Genomic DNA, 17,669 nt, shown 5'->3' with positions numbered 1-17,669 from the left:
TCATAAATACTGTAATAAATGTATTGTTCATTGTTCGTTCATGATAGTTAATACATTAACTAACATTAACTAATGGGACCTTATTGAAAAGTTTTACCTTAAAGGTGACATATATCATGAAAATCTGACTTTTCCAGGTTTTAAGTGCTATAATCAGGTCCCTGGTGCATCTACCAACCAAGGAAACGTGAAAAAGATTAACCTAGTAACTTTGTTTTGGTAAGCCTTTTTCTGGTCAGATTTAGCTCCCATGGTGACATGGCAAAGGGATCTCATTATAATATTACCGTCCCTTAATCTTTAAGTTTACACCAACGGTGCCGTCATTTTGATTTTGCAAGCGACAACGGTGTACCAGCTCGAATGCCACAACGAAAGTTTGAGCAAAGCATGCTAACTGTTCTGTCATTGGCTGCGCAGAACACTGTTTAGAGTCCCAGCCTCAGAGGAGACAAGAGAGCAGTGGAATTATTGATTTATTTACTGTATATTATGCTGCTGCCACACAGATCATATATAAACGTGATTTCTTTCCCAGCTTTTTACCTTCACAGACATAACCTACTGTTTTTGTAACTTATGTGTGCTTTTAACATAAACTTGTGTGTATTTGACAGTTTAAGTGCAATAAGACATGAAAGAACTTAGTTTAGTACTCACCGCTTTCTGCGCGTGTGCTTCGGATGTGTGTGCTCAGAAAACCATATATCAGAAGTTTTAACTAATACAGTTTAAAATGCATGATTTCAGCGGTATAGACATGATAATCAAAATATTTTTTTAGCAGAGTATCTGAGGCACCAGCTGTAAAGGCACAGCCCTTTTCTCGAAAAGGGGGCAGGGAGCAGCAGCTCATTTGCATTTAAAGAGACATGCACGAAAACAGTGTGTTTCTTCCTCCAGTCAAAATAGGCATTTTCAAAATGATGTAGACCCTGAATATAAGACGACCGCGTTTTTTCAGATGTATTTCCAAGAAAAAAACATCGTCTTATATTCGGGTCAATACGGTATTTAGAGTCCCAGCCTCAGAGGAGACAAGAGAGCAGTGGATTTGTTGATTTATTTAGGCTACTGTATATTGCTGCTGCAACACAGATCTAAAATAAACAAGCGATTTATTTCCCAGCTTGTTTACCTTCACAGACATAAACAACTGTTTTTGTAACTCATGTGTTTTTAACGTAAACTTGTGTGTGATTGAGAACTTAGTTTAGTACTCGCATGCTGTCTGGTGGCTGCTTTCTGTCCGTGTGCTTCAGATGTGTGCTCTCGAAAAAACATATATCAGAAGTTTAAACTAATATGGTTTAAAATGCATGATTTCAGCGCGATAATCATGATAATCACCATATATATTATTATTATTATTATTATTATTATTATTATTATTATTATTATATGTAGCCTATATTTTTGGTGCATCCCTACTTACATCCCCTCCTTGTTTACAAATCCGAAGTAAGTCCATACATCCGATTTAAACGCGGACGGGGCTTTCCTGATAACTTTCCGCGATGCCACCCTCTTTATTTTACTAACTTGCTGCATGCTGAAGGTGACCCAGCTGACCTCACCAGAAAAAAACACCACCATCTAGTGGATTGTAAAGAAATTGATTTTATTATTCTACCAAATAGTATAATAAAAGATCGATACTTGGCGTCAGTGTATCGATACAATATTGCTGAGGAAAATATCGCGATACTATGCTGTATCGATTTTTTCCCCCACCCCTAGTAATTACCCATGAGTATTCACACTGCAGACCAGCCCACCTCTAAACATGTACTTCATGTAGCGCTGTGTTAAGGTTTTTTTTGTTTGTTTGTTGTTTTGGGGGGGTGGTCAAATTTCCATTGACATTCCATTCCAATGAGTGATAGACCATTCCCGTGTAAAGGTACCAGAGCCCTTTTTCCTGTCTCGCTTTAATGTACATCTTTGTGTTTTAGGCCTGTCTGCAGCCTGGAACCTTGTATTTTGCAGTGGCCCATAAGTAATGTTTTTCCCAGGTGGCTGGGAAAGCACTTCGTTTGTTGCAGAACCCCCCCCCATGGCTTTTTGCAGTTTTATCACAGCCAGAGATGTTGCAAGGTTTTTTTTGTTTTTTTTTTGGTGTAAAGTTCCCAGCATGGACACAGACAGAAGCTCTCACTGACCTTTCACATTTGTTCAACATGTTTGGTCTGTATGAACTGAAAGATGGAGTGCTTGTGCTTTGCCAGAACAAATGCTGACATCTCGTTGTTGTGGGCAGTGCAGGTGCAGGAGTGTTGAATCCTGATTTTTTTTTTTTTCACAACCTTTTTTTTCCTAATGTACACAATAATGCTGTTTATTTGTTTATTTAATCATATTGATATTGTATCTCTTTAATATACAGGGCCTGAAGAACATATTCAGATGCCTGAATACATTGCATAAGATTTTGATATGACTTAAAATTTAGGTCATGAGCATTAACCATTTCTCTGGATCATCTTTGAGATGTTTCTGCACTTTGATTGGAGTTAACATGTGACAAGTTCTATTAATTGTACTTATTTTGGAAAAATGCACACCTGTCAATGCAGGTCTAACAGCTGAAAAAGCAGGACTGAGCAATCGGGTGAGAAGGGCCCTAGAAAGAGAGGTTACCAAAAACCTGATAGTCATTCTGGTTGAGCTTCAGTTAAGTTTCTCTCATCTCCACATTTAATATTCTGGTTGAGCTCCAGAGATCATATGTGGAGATGAGAGAAACTCATTCATTTTCATCTTTGAGAAAATGTTAATTGTGGGTTTTCCTCTTGTCTTGTACAGTATAAGTGGGTCCACCATTTGTCTTAAATACCTGTCTGTTGTCTCAGGGAGTAGGTCAGTCTTGTTCTGTTCAGTCCTCCCTAGGTTTTTCTTGACATTTGAGTTGAGTTTTTGCTTTGCTGATTAGTCTAACTAGATTATTTGTTGGAAGAAGTTTATTGAATTTGTATTCTTTATTTGTAACTATTTTAGGAAATTTATTGGTCACAATGAAACCCATTTTTTGTCAGAAATCCTGTGTCCTCATGTCTTACTACTTGGCTTTATCACAATACCCAAAAAGACTTGAGAATATAATCACCACCAAAGCGGTTTCATCTAAGCCAGGGATGTCAAATCCAAACTCAGTAAGGGTCATGCTGAGGGTTGTGAATAAAATCAGGTGCTGGACATATATTTATATGATATTTAGATTATTGATCAAATATAAGTGTATTAGTAAATGTATTAAAAAACTCACAATTCAATAAACCACATTTATCAAAATGACAAAGTTTTAATTTTGAGTTGTAACACATTTGGGACACATTTTTGTCACAGCAGGCTTTTTTATCTTTATTAAAACCAGAAATAAGGTCTTTGACCATGCTTAACTGCATAAAACAGTACTTTAAAACAGTAGCATAAAACAGTAATTTAAAAACAACAACTTCAATTTCAGTAAAACTGATAAAGCAAAATAGTCAACAAATGATAGATATAAAATACCACATGGTATATAGAGAACAAATGGTATCTGATATTGTATTATTTGGCTTATTTTGGTAGCTCTTACTTTGAAACGACATCTTTAACTTGAAAGGACACATGCCAAACCTAAGCAAATTAGGCATTAAAAAAAACAAACTTTTATCAGACACTGTATTAGAAAAGATCTTGTCTATTCTATGTTTTGCTGTAGCTATAGTATTTATAAAGGGAGTACAAAAACAAATATGATTAAGAATAGAATGTGTTTCTTTTAGAAAAATTACTGTTTTAGTTCTTTGACTTTTAGCAGCCGCAGGTCCATGTCCATGCTTCCATATTGATCATGTTTCATTTCGAAATGCCTTCGAAGTAGAGACCAACGCGGGACGGATTTTTCAGTCCTGCTCCCACAGGATTTTGTCCCGCACCCACCCGCTGCAGCCGCAGAAATATGTTATCTTGTCCCGCTCCCGCCTGCAAAACCCTGCATAAAAGTACCCTATATAGATTTTTTTTCTGCACATCCATGAAACATGAAATAGTAAGTTCCGTGTCGCCAAGCCAAAACATCCCAACGCTCCCGATAAAATATCGGGGGCCACCTGCCTATCAATATTGTAATTGTCACAGACAAATATTTAAACACGGACAGGCCACATTAAATTGACTACCTGAATTTGTTGGCGGGCCTGATTAAAAGTTGTGGCGGGCCGTGTTTGGCCCGCGGGCCTTGTAATTAACACATGTGATCTAAGCACTGAGTTAAGGTTCTGAATTATTTAATTAATATAATTCTAATTATTTCAGTTTTTCATTCTAATAAATTTGCAAAGTTATGCTTCCTCCCCCCTTTGTTATTATTGTTAAATTGATGTAATAGTATAGTAATTTAAAGCAGTATTAAGTGTGCATATTAGAAGAGTATTGGCAATGAGCATGAACTGTAATCCGTAAGGTTCTTGGCCAAAGTAAGCTTCAGTGTGGACCAGACTTTACTCCCAATAGTCAAAAGTTTGGCTATGTGAGACTGTTTCCTCCCCTGCTGTCTGTCTGTTTCTCTCTCTCATTCTCTTTCTGTTTTTTTTCCTCCGTCAGGGGTCAGCTGCACCAGCAGTGCTGTGAGGAATGGACTTTGGTCAGCGAGGAGACTCAAGCCAAGATGGCCCGCATGGCAGCGGCTGCAGCATGGGGACTGGGTGAGGCGAGAAGGGAAAAAAAAACATTGTTTTTGATTATTCCAACATTAGGTTGAAATTAAAGAATGTAGGAATTCTGTAACTTAAATCTGTAAAGTTTACCTGGTGACTTCAATCTGCAATTTTCCTTAGTTTTGGCAAAACACTGCTAGCAATCACTGCTAATTTCCACTTAATACTACAAAGACAAAACACTGTAATCACATCAACACAGTGATACATAATTAACATTCCTCTTCTATAGGACAGGGATGCAAACTGCTCACCTTTTGGGTGAAGTTCACAGTCATGGATTTTGAGCAAAAATGGATACTTGCAAGAGCCATGCTGTTCCCAAGAGTTTTTGTTTGAGGCGGGATGGGGGTTTGTTGTGCAAACGCATAACACATTCTTGATGTCAGTCGGCAACAGCATCCAAGCACGTCTGATAAAAAATGTTGCAAGTTTTGATGGTTATAAATACGTAATACTGTATTCATAGCAACATTAAGCTAGTTGTTAACTATAGTTGGTTACATAAGGCAAAAAACAAGGCAGCTTTCTAAAGTAAATGCTTTAAAGACCATTAAAATCAGAATGTTAATGTTACTATAAAAATCATGTGATGTCCATGTTTCATATTTCATGTATACATGACATTATGTGATTTACTTAAATATACCCCATTAGAATTTTTTTTACTTGTTTCATAATGGTAATTCATTAAATATTTAAATTCAAAATCTTACTGTAGGAGTCTCTGTCTCTCCTTAACCTGCTAAGAAAACCTGCTTAAGTCAGCCTGAGCTGAAAAGTGCCCAAAACTTCTCTAAAACCAGCCAACAGACCTGTAACAATAAAAGCATGCATTTCACAACCCGTATTTCAGGGAAGTGAATTCATACGAAATAGTTCGGGAAAAAAATACATTTTGGCCCTGGTGATACAAAACTGACAGTATATTAATACCTAAGACAGTGCATTTTCATGTATTTTCTACCATACATTTTAATGAGCAATAAGATTCTATTGTGACTTTTGACCTGAGACCAAATGATGAAGGATTCAAATTCAGTCACTATTCATCAGTCAATAGTATCAGTTTTTATTACATTTACAGATATTCTATTTACAGACCATCAGATATTCCACGTTGCTGCAATTTTCTTTTGGGACACTTAATGTTGAATCTAAGTCTCAGATATTGCAAACAGATATTTGTTTAATTTATTATTTTGTTGAAAATATTAAATTTGTATGTATAATATCATTTGCTTCTTTGTGCGTTTGTCAGGCCACTGGGACAGTATGGAAGAGTATACCTGCATGATCCCGCGAGACACCCATGATGGAGCCTTTTACAGGGCAGTGCTTGCTCTACACCAGGATCTCTTCTCATTGGCTCAACAGGTACTACATAATAAACAACTTATGAGAGTTATTAAATGAACAGTATATAAACTGCCTCTCACCTCGTTTGTCATCCTCTAAAAATGTCTAACTCATGTTGAAGAAACAACCAAGAGGGAGATGATTAAGGAAAAAATTGTTCAGTCAAAGATGATGAGTGCAGCAGTTGCCGTGGTGCATTGTCTCACAGGCATTATGTAATATTGGTCAAAGGCTAGCCTCAATCTGCACGTCAAATAACTTGGCTGACATACGGTCCCTGCGGTGATGCAGTGTTCCTTTTTCCTAAACAAGCGTGACTGTGTGTGTGTGTGTGCGTGTGTGTGTGAGAGAGAGAAAGAGAACTCTGTGTTCACCATTATTATCCTGTCCATCCCACCTGTTCCATTACTCGAGAGGACATTGTGGCTAAGGTTACTTTAATTAAACAGTCAAAGGGGTCAATAATTACTTTTTTATTTTATGTTTTCTGAGGTACACTTATAATGGTAGTATGATTTTTACTTAAACTGTCATAATTTACAAATAAAAGGTCATTATCTACCCAGATTTTAGACCTCTTACTTAAATTCTCTATTTAAAAGGGTTGTGTTTTAATTTTAAACGCCCACTGCTATGATTGAGCAACATCTTTACATATGAATATTAAACATGTAAATGATTACATGTGGAACTCTTTTGAAAACTTTTTTTTTTGTATTTACTGTAACAGCTGCTAGGATTCATTAATTGTGAAAAGTGTTGATTCTAGCATTATAATCGCAATTTAAATAATACATGGTTTTCAATGCTACTAAAAGGAACAGCATGACCATTTAGTCACTGGCCTGATTTACTGACACATAAACAGCAATAAACAATTAGTGACAACATCTAACTGTACATGAGTGCTTATATAGTCAAACCAAAATTTATTTAGACACCTTCAACATTTCACAGATTATTACAGTTTATTTGCTATAGTTTAGAAAATGGTAATAAAATATAACAAGAACTCAGAGTTAAATTGTGTCAGAACAAATTAATCTTGATAATGTCAGATAACAATTAAGCAAAACATGGTCAGGTCAAAGTGTCGGAATAATTTTTGGTCCCAAATTTCCCAAAGGGAGGGTTGATTTTACTTGCACCAAGTGCATGAGGTTGTCAAGGCAACCAGATACATTGCATGCAATATACTTGTAAGGGCTGCTCTTATCAATAAACACTTCGAAAATAATGTGCAAAAATTATGTCAAAGTATGCTTTTACTTAGCAAATCAAGCAGTGAATTAGTCACCCTTTGCTTTAAAATGGGCATTTTGTTTAGGTATGATTCAAGTAAACGGACAATGGCATGCACACAAACACTTTATATTTAGTTAATCTTGCTGAAAATAGATGTTTATGGTTAGGTTTGGTTCTGTGTAAATTGCGCGTGTATGTAAATGGTCCTCATCCTGTCATAAATGCAGAAAACTGAGTTGCTACAATGGGTGCATCCTGCACATCACCTTCGGAGTCATCAAGCATGGTATAGGTCCAGATTTCTGTGCAGTTAGTCGGCGTTGTAAAAAAGTTGAATATACATTTATGCTACACAACAGGCAAGCAGTGTACTGTAGGCTATTATCCACCAAACTGCAGATCCTCATCAAACAACTGTTGACAAAAATGTGATTGGGGGAGGCATTAGTATTTTGATAACAATCTATGTAATCCATGCACTGCAATGCTGACAACAGTTTTCTGTGCATGTGTAAGTCTCTGGGTCAAGTGCGTCAAGTTATATTAATTTATATAGAGCTTTGTTCTATACAGATCATGTCAAAGCAGCTTTAAAGTAATAAACTGAAAAAACAGCAATTTCAACCGACTGCCCAAGGCCAGCATGAAAGACGCTCAGGACAGTTGACGGGTCACTGCTGCGTGTCGTCATGAAAGCTTATCATTTGCATGTTTTTAAGCCTTGCCAGTTTGAACATTCAAGAGATTTTAAAGCATTCTAGCACAAGAAGATGCGAAAGAACTCAACTGAGTACTCGCTGACCTAAGTTGTCTTTCATGTCTTCTTGCACTTGAATGAACAAATACACCTCACCAATTTAAACATTCAAGCAAAAATGACGTGAACGAGCTTAATTCAACACCCGTGCGCTGTGTTCTGTGCGCACAGCGCGCGCACAGAGAGCTGCATCTCACAGCCCATGAACACCGAATTGTGTTTTGCGTCTTCTTACACTTGAACGGACAAATACATACAAAATTATGTTGAAATACCCGTCTTGACGAGCATCCTCGAAAAACTGTTGGTTATGTCTTAAGTGAACATAAACATTTGAGAAAGAAATTGGGCGTGTAATTTATACCTAATTTACTAGCTGCTGTCACTGTTCTAAAGTTAATCCAAGAAAAAATTGAGAAAGTCACTCACTGCTGTTGACTGAATTACTTTTGTAGTTTTAACAAGAATTAATCTGTATTTAATTTATTAAGTGAAGACTGTGCAATGCTATTTTACATTTGATTATTTGGTTTCTATTAAAAAAAAAAAAAAAACTTAAATCATTGTTTCATTTGTATCTTTGTTATCTTTATTTATTTGTGCTATTTACATGATTTCAAACAGGGCCCACAGTCTTGAATCTCCAATTATACTATAAGTTACGGTTTGATGAAACAGCATAGAATGCATGATAGTTTAAAAAAGAGACAGATGGCTTTTGATGGGCTGATGGTGGTCATTTTTTGTTTAGTGACTTTTAAAGAACATGTTAGCATGTGTACCAAAGATAATGTTCTCCTCCAAAGTTCTTCTTTAGCTTGGTAAGAACACAGTAGGAACACATTGTGACTGATAATTCCAAGTTACCGCACAAGTTAATGTTTTTGTACATTTATGGTATAAGTAATATTTAATACAATTTATATATTATAGTGAATACACTGGCTGAAATAATTGGGATAGGGGTTGAAAGTCTGACCGGCAGGCTGAAATCATGGTGGTAGAGTTTGCTGTAGAAGTCTAGAATATTGATGGGTGTCTGTGGTCTTTGCTAGTTGTTTAGGTCTGCGTTGCAGTCTTGGCTTCGCTTAAAGAGATCTGTATGCGTGTGTCTACATGTCTATGTGAGAGAGAAAGCAGGAGAATGAAAGCATGCTTTCCATATAAGGTAATTTAGTGGTAAAAACATGGAAATTATCTTTTTTTTTTAGTTTGTCATACTTGTTTTCTTGGTCAGTGTATTTCTGGTTTTGGGATTTTTTTTTGCTGTTGTTTGCTATAAGGTCCTTTGAATTAACTGAAATAATTTGAAATGACTGTAATGCGGTCAACAGACCTGGAACATTTTATAGATGTGTGTTTATTGAAAAATAGTTGCAACCAGAGTCAAGCATTCAGCAACACTGTGGTATAATGTGTTCATGTGATTTCAGTGCATTGACAAAGCCAGAGACCTACTGGATGCTGAGCTCACCGCCATGGCTGGAGAGAGTTACAGTAGAGCATATGGGGTAAGAGAATATACCTCAGTCTCAATATAGAAGATTGGCCCAAGTCAAATAATTATTTGATACAAGTAATGTATAGCTTTTCTTTTTATTGTTCATTGAGTAATTGCTGTTCAGCATGTGAGCTAAAGAGAAGACCATTACAGGAGAGACTATTACATAATAAGGCCAAACCCATGTCTCTGTGTTATATTATTCCAGCCTGAATAAGGTGCTAATAAACATGTGCACACACACACGTACTGTCACATTGGGTGAGAAAATGACACTTTATGGATCTAATCTTTGTTTTTTTTTTCTGTTTGTTTTTTTCTTGTTTTAATTTAACATGATTTAAATGTTTAAAGAGTGCATACAAAAGAAGTCTTGGCTTTTTTTTAATATAGTCAAGACACTATCTTTTTCATTCTCTGTATCTTTCCCTCTCTCTCTCTCTCTCTCTCTCTCTCTCTCTCACAGGCCATGGTGTCTTGTCAGATGCTATCTGAGTTAGAGGAGGTGATCCAGTATAAACTGGTTCCTGAGAGGAGGGACATTATACGGGAAACGTGGTGGGAGAGGCTGCAGGTAACCGCAATGTTTTTCACTCCACACTTACCGAGTTAAATGGAGTATTCAGGGTTCTATATGTATGTCTATAAAATCAAAGTTAAATTAATTACAAAAGAATTTTTGCACATGGATATTTTTAACTGTGTCACTACATGTTGTCATATGAACAGTAAGTCAGTAGCGATACGTTAATTTTAAGTTTCACAAAGAAAGGATTCATCAGACTGATCCAAACCAATAACTTCCATCTGTTGCTGTTGTGTTCCTTCATCAGTAATCCTGTCCTGACCTGGTTGACGTTACGTGTGAAAACACTTTGTGGTTGGCTTGACATCAGCTCAGCAGGGTGTCTTGACGTAGTGTGTCAGCTTGCGTTTCTTTTATATGCTCAGCTAGTGCCACTGGGGGAAAACAGGCATTTAACAGTGAGAACTAATGCTGCCAACCTGCAGACTTTTCCATTCATAAAGGAAGGTGTGAGAGTGCAGAACTGATATATTGTTGACAAGGAAATGTTAGTCTGCAGTTAATTGGTCAGCTTCAGTCCAGGAGAATTACAGACTCAGAATAGTGTGATTTGTTGTATTATAGGGGGTTCATGTACAGGCAGTTTTTCATCCATATCCACTTTCAGGTTTATTCAGCCCTGTTATGTGTAGAAGTAGCTTATTCTGTCTAAGGACTGCCCACTTTATAACCTTAACACTAACTCATACTTTTGCCAAAAGTCAGTAGTCTGGCTATGCAATGGTAATAACTAAGTAAGTCTTCATCTTTTTGTCAACACATTTTCTCAAATTAATGACTAACACACCATTCTTTATAGCTGTCAGCTGCTCAGTTTCTTGTCATTTGTGTCAAAAAAACTTCATAGAGTCTAATGTTACCAACCATAATTCATAATAGTCAGTGCTGGGTAGATTAGTTGCAAATTGTAGTCTGTTATTGATTACAAATTACACAACAAAAATTGTAGTTTGGGACATAATTTATAGATTACTCATTTTAGGTAATGTATTCTACTTTTTAATTACTTCTAGATTACTTTATACCTAACTCATTTGTCACATATATAGTGTACTTTATTGAGATAAAATAAAATAACAGAGAAAGAAAATATATTCCATTCTTGAAAATGCATTAAACAATACGCCAGGATTTCCCAAACTGGATTTTATGAAAGAACTGCAGGGTTTTTATGAAAAGCCAATAATTAATTAAGTCATAAAAATGTAAAATTAAAGCTAATATATTACTTGGAAATAAAAACAAATCCAAATAAGACGACTGAACATTAAAAATAGCAATGACATTACACATACATTTTTCAGGTTTGAAGTACTTTTAGACCAGACTTTCATCCAGATCAATAATTAGTGATGTTCAGCAGATTTCATAGTGTTTCACAGCTGTTTATCTGCAGTGTTTACTAACTTGTATAATTATTTGTTTCATACATGGTCTAATTGACTGAGAGGTGCTTTGTCCCCAAATTTAGAAACATGGATCACAAATGTATTTACATCAAATTGACATGGCCATGTTATGAATATAGTCAAAGCTACACAGTGTGACACACGGTAGAATTATTTAGAAAAGAAAATTCAAAGGAGAAAAAGAAGAATTGAAGCCACTGTGTGAATTATGAGCATAATATAATGTAATTACAAGTATTTCATTTTTTGGAATCTGATTACATAACATCTGGATTATATGTAATAAGTTACTACCCAGAACTGAGCATAGTTTACAAAAGTAAATGCTAAAAATTTGACTTTCTTTTCTTCAGGGTTGCCAGCGTATTGTGGAGGACTGGCAGAGGATCTTGATGGTGCGCTCCCTGGTCATTAGCCCACATGAGGACATGAGGACATGGTTGAAGTACGCTAGCCTCTGTGGAAAAAGTGGAAGACTAGTAAGAACATCACTGTTACCTTCAATTGCAAGCTTAACACTGAACTCTTTATGTAACACATTGAATATCATTGACTGACACCGCATCATTTCACAGAAGGAAAAACTCTTGTGGAAGTTTTAAATATCTTCCAGAATGTGGCAGAATGTTTCTAAACAGAGAAACATCCATAAACAATGAAAAATTAAAGCAATAAGCCTCAAGAAGCCATGGTTTACAGTGATTTAGGACTGCTAAGTGGTGTCGAAATGTACAGTGTGGAGCTATATAGACCAGGCAAGGTTTTATAAAATAAACACAATTCAAAGGGGGCATAAACTGAGAAATCAAAATTCCCCTGCTCGTTTGACATATAAGAGGTCATTGCACTATAAAAGCAGTGTAAGTTTGATTCAAAAATCAAAAAGTTGCTTTTATTGAAACCAAGCTACCAAAACAACTTTTTTTTTTTTTTACTTCTTCCTCTTTATTATTTAATAGAAATTAATGCATCAGTGTAAAACTGCCTATCAGCGCCTGTTTCTTCATCATCACCTCTTCAACCCCAAGCACTGCTGTGTTATGGATAGACTAGGATCATTTGACTAAAAATAGGAATGTTAGGAAAGTGGCTGTTTATTTTCAGCCATGTAAATGCTCAGTCAGACATTCTTTGTCGCCGGTTTGTTTGTTGCTGTTTATGTGTCGGTAAATCAAGCCAGTTACTAAACAATGAACTTCACATTGTTCCTCTTAGGGACGTAGCATTAAAATCATCTGTTGTTTAGATTGTGTTGTTTAAATCCTGATAACATATTATATTATTATAACATTTATAGTACCATATGTTGATAAATAATTATTTCACCAAACAATATAGTTCTTTGGCAATTTTTAGCAGAATGGTACATTGGCACAGCAATACCAATGTGATGAGATCACATTAATGAGGTTTATAGAGTATTTTACAACATGACTTTTACCAAAACTGGTCACTGCAAATTATCTACTATAAAATAATTAAATATTTGAAATTATATTTTGCTTAAAAAAAAAAAAGTTGTTTAATGGCGTTTGAATTTTGTATGAATAATGGTGTAGTTATTACATCTACCAACAGGGGATAGCCTTGTCATGTTAAACCACTAAACCCTGACCTCTTACCTCACTTACATGACTTGACTTAATGCCCTTTTTTTTACTGGTCCTGTTATTGAAGTCTTAATTATTTATGAATGTGTAGTAAATCTCCTACTGTAATTCTATCGAAAATGTTTGCAATCTTTGGAGGCCATTTTCTCAAAAACAAGTTTTTATGACAGCTGCCATTTCATGTCACTGAATTACATTTGGTTTACAGATGTTTGCCATTTTATTTACATTGTGACGACAATTTGGAGACATAATCATTTGAAGCAATAATTATAACTGATATTCTTTGTGTATTCCTCAGGCACTAGCCCATAAAACCCTCATTCTCCTGCTGGGTGTGGATCCCTCCAAACAGCTCGACCATCCCCTGCCCACCGCCCACCCTCATGTCACCTACGCTTATATGAAGTACATGTGGAAGAGCACTCGCAAGGTAAACACTCACTTCAGGTGCTCTTGAAAACAAGTGATTCCCTTCGCAATGCCCCTGGGAAGTATTTTCATTAATGTACAGTCAAGTACAGATTCTTGCTGCTTGTATGTGCAAAAAAGAAAGTGGTCTGCAATATCTGGAGGAAGCCGTCCATTAGCATTCCCATTCATCTTAAAAGCAGTTGCTTATCTGACACATACAGTCCTGGAAATATATGACTTGCATGCTCCAATCTTGGTTCTCACTGGGATTTTTGGGGGGGGGGTTTTCACTGGTGAAAAATATACTGTAATATAAATATTTAGAGTTTACTTTTGCTTGCAAAGAATTTTAATTTGTCAGAATTAGGCCCGCAGGCCCCTCATTGCATAGTGTGTACTGACCACCAGAGCCCCTGGGCCCCTTGGCGCATTCAACACAGGAAGACCCGTAAAGCATGTACTGACCCCTAGGGCCCCAGGGCCTTTTATTGTAAAGACTAGGGAATCATAAGAACAAACACTTATACAATGTCCATCAGATGAGATGAAGCAGCTCAGTTTAGCTCTTTTTGGAATGCTGTGATTGTTAATATTTTTCATATTATGCAAGATGTCAGTTACTAGGGGTTAAGAGTAAATCAAGTATGGCTTCTATTTAGTTTGTCAAACAGATTAATTTAACATGACTGTAATAGGTTTTGGGACATTCCTGTCCTGCCCGTCACATAAGAGCAATGAAAGCACTCCTTCATGAGAGGACATCTTCAAAAAATTCCCTTGATTAGTTTCTCCTTGCTTAAAAACATCCTTGTTTTTTAAACAGAAAAAATCTTCTGTCTGTGTCTGTGATGATGTAACAAGATGAGTGGAAAGGTCACTTGGCTTTACCTGCAGCTTTCCAGCTTCCCAGTCTTACCTCTTTATTACTCTATTACTCTAGTATTTGACAAATGGACATGGTACACTATTACATGTTACACTATATTATGTCCAACTCCCATATACATTTATCTGAACTTAAATAGCTCCACATAAAATTACAAATGTAAGTAATAGCAGGAGGTCAGTCTCTCCCTAACTTGACTTAACTTGAAATTGCATTATTTACTTGTTTGGGGTCCCGATTAGCAAGATTTTCAAGAATTTTTTTTAACATTTAATGTGTAGATTCATGTATCTGCATGGCTATATTGACTATATGCTTGCAATAAATACTTATTTTAAGTAGATTTGTAAATTGTACAGTCCATGGTAAGGCCTGTCACAATGCAGGAAATTTTTAAAGAACTAAAACACAATTTGAGTAGGCAAGCGTATGTTCTGGAGGGAAAAAAGGGTGAGTTTTGCTGTTTAGCCAAATGATGAAATTTTAAGAAAAAAATATTAGACTTTAAAGGGGTACTTCACAAAAAAAAAAATGCTGTCATTTATTTACCCTCAAGTTGTATGAGTTTCTTTCTTCTGTTGAACATAAAAGAAAGTATTTTGACTTCCATAGTATGAAAAAAATAATAGTATAAAAAGTTATAACCAGAAACTTTATAGTTTATGCGCATGTTTTCTTATTGGATAAAAAATGTGTCCAACTCTGTTACACTCGGGTCAGTTTTTATGCACATTTTTAGAATTAAGGCACGTCTTGGCATTTCCATTCGGTGTTTTTTTTTTATGCAATATCCCAAAATGTGCATTAAAATAGGTGGATGGAAACATAGCTAATGATGACAGAATTTTCATTTTTGGGTGAACTATCCCTTTAAGGACAGTATAATTATGTCACGTCAACGTCCCATAGTAGAGCTTGTTACTGGAGTGTTATGTCTGAAAGAGATATCATAAGTACTGGCTAAGTATCAGGCACTGAAAATCATAGACCAATCCGCAGCACAGCGTTGTGTTAAAATTACTGGCATACATACATAGAGCCATCAGCCTCACTCAAATACTCCTGTGAAGAGATGAAAAAACAATGCATAAAATTACTAAAACATATTGAATTGTGAATTGCAAATTGCCACATTAATATAAATTACAAAACACAATCAGTTGTCTGTTGGATGAAAGGATACTGACTTTAGAAATATCTTCTACTGGTAAGGATTTCATGATACTTAGGCATTTGTTCTATCTGCATCTCTCTCAGATCGATGCATTCCAGCATATGCAGCACTTTGTGCAGGGGATGCAACAGCAAGCACAACACGCTATCGCAGCAGAAGACCAGCAGCACAAATTGGAGCTGCACAAACTGATGGCACGGTCAGTACGACTCGCAACCATATGCCCACACCCTTAGTTGACTTTACTCGAAAATTGCATGCACACACACGCTAACGTTATAAACTGTGAACCAACAGAAGCACCAATTTAAATGCTTATTCTGTGAATCATCAGAAAAAAAGCATGGTATTTTTCTCAAACCATATTAAACACATACGATTCTAAAGATTTAATTGGTTATGTCAGTCACAGTACCAATTGCATACACAAACAAATACTAACCCCTTAAACCCTACCTTCACCCTGACCTTAAGCATTTGTAGCACATTCTGATAGATTGCATTACTGTTCGTCACAATCTGATATATTAAAAAAATACATGATCAATTTTGAAAATGAGCTGAATCCATTAAACTTTTCTTGACAGATGATTGAGTTAACCAGTGAAATCAGCTATGTGGTAGGATTTTACACTGGTTTGGGGGAAAAAAACATGCACAAAAAAGTAGCATGTTAACACTAAGCTAACTTTAGTGTTTAGCTGACTTGTCACTGAACCAGTCTTTTGTGTACTCAGTCGTCCCTGAGAGATATCTACATTTTTACACACTAACCATGAAAGAACAATGACTGACAAATTCAAATTGTGTGGCTCTTTTCTAAAACCTAGTGATCTGCTTTGATGTCTATGTCCTAACGTGAATTGGAATCTCAAAAGTGATTTGAAACGCTCTACTCAAACAAAAATGGGCAAGTTTGATGTCAGAACCTAAGCTCCAATAAACAAAAAAAAATTAGTTGCACTCTCAAATATTAGAAATTGTCAATTTTTTAAATTTCATCAAACCGTTTTTTTGCTATTTATTTATGTATTGAATGAAATTTATGTTTTTATAGTGTACAATTCTCTTGACTTTTTTCATAAGCATGTTTGCTAATCTTAATGACACATTCCTCTAACAAACTCAAAATACATAGTTATTGTATTCAATAATATTTAAATTAGATTCAACTGCTTTTTTATTGATTCTTCTACCTACTGTGTGAAATAATCTCTCTCAGTCTACAGTTTTAGAATTTGTCCAAAATGAGGTATTAGCATAAGGCTGCTCTTTGACTTTTGAAACATCCTTATTGTCAAGAGCATGTTTTTGATTCCTGAAAAAATGGTGGTCAGCTCTCTAGGTTTTAGGAGAGAGCTTGTGTGGTTTGCTTAAAGGGGTCCTATTATGCTTTTTCACTTTTTTAATTTTTTGTTATATTTGACTGTAAGTGCCCTGCGAAGTGGACATTACCGGATATTCCGCCATGATTCCAGTTTGAATGGAGCGTATATGTTCCATACAAAGGGCATTTAAGTGTGCGAGACGTGAATTTAAATTGTATTTATTTACAGAGGTATATTATGTCCTACTTCACGCTTCTCTAGTAAGTTTGTGTGTGAAGATGCTGCAGGCAGCGGCGCAGAGGATTCGCCAAAAGTTTTTGTTGAAAGACGGAGCAAGGGGCGTGGCGGTAATGAAACACTGTCTAAGCTGTTCGCCAATAAATCAAGACTTTGTAAAAGAGCATAATAGGACCCCTTTAATGCTGAGATCAGTTTCTTCTTCCCTCCCAATGACTAGGGTTGGGTATCGTTTGGGTTTTTTTCGATACCGGTGCCAAATCGATACTTTTAAAATGGTTCCGGTGCCTAAACGGTGCCTGAACCGATACTTATTAAATAAATAAAAATTCCCCCCAAAAATTATGGATTGGTGGGGTTCGTGGGCGGGGCTTCACCTAACAGTATACGTAGCAAGGTTTTTGTTTGTTTGTTTGTTTGCTTTTTTTTTTTTTATAATAAATAAAAAGAAAACAAGAGG

The 17,669-nt window shown here is 36.0% G+C and overlaps 1 protein-coding gene across 1 annotated transcript in view; it reads left to right on the top strand.

Annotated features, from left to right (window-relative positions):
* The window catches only part of LOC107679101 (serine/threonine-protein kinase mTOR-like), a gene marked incomplete at its 5' end in the record, with an annotated part of 149,964 nt that overhangs the window by 84,398 nt on the left and 47,897 nt on the right, over positions 1–17,669 (top strand). The window contains 7 exons of the mRNA XM_016474555.1: positions 4,591–4,691; positions 5,965–6,080; positions 9,498–9,575; positions 10,032–10,139; positions 11,914–12,039; positions 13,472–13,603; positions 15,728–15,843. Of these exons, the coding sequence (XP_016330041.1) occupies positions 4,591–4,691; positions 5,965–6,080; positions 9,498–9,575; positions 10,032–10,139; positions 11,914–12,039; positions 13,472–13,603; positions 15,728–15,843 (777 nt within the window). The remainder of the gene's footprint in view (positions 1–4,590; positions 4,692–5,964; positions 6,081–9,497; positions 9,576–10,031; positions 10,140–11,913; positions 12,040–13,471; positions 13,604–15,727; positions 15,844–17,669) is intronic.

The sequence above is a fragment of the Sinocyclocheilus anshuiensis genome, unplaced genomic scaffold (genome assembly GCF_001515605.1).
Source record: "Sinocyclocheilus anshuiensis isolate Anshui unplaced genomic scaffold, SAMN03320099.WGS_v1.1 scaffold3529, whole genome shotgun sequence".
In the NCBI taxonomy this organism is placed as follows: Eukaryota; Metazoa; Chordata; class Actinopteri; order Cypriniformes; family Cyprinidae; genus Sinocyclocheilus; species Sinocyclocheilus anshuiensis.
The sequence above is the reverse complement of the archived record's forward strand: the minus strand, read 5'-3'. Positions and strand labels throughout refer to the sequence as shown.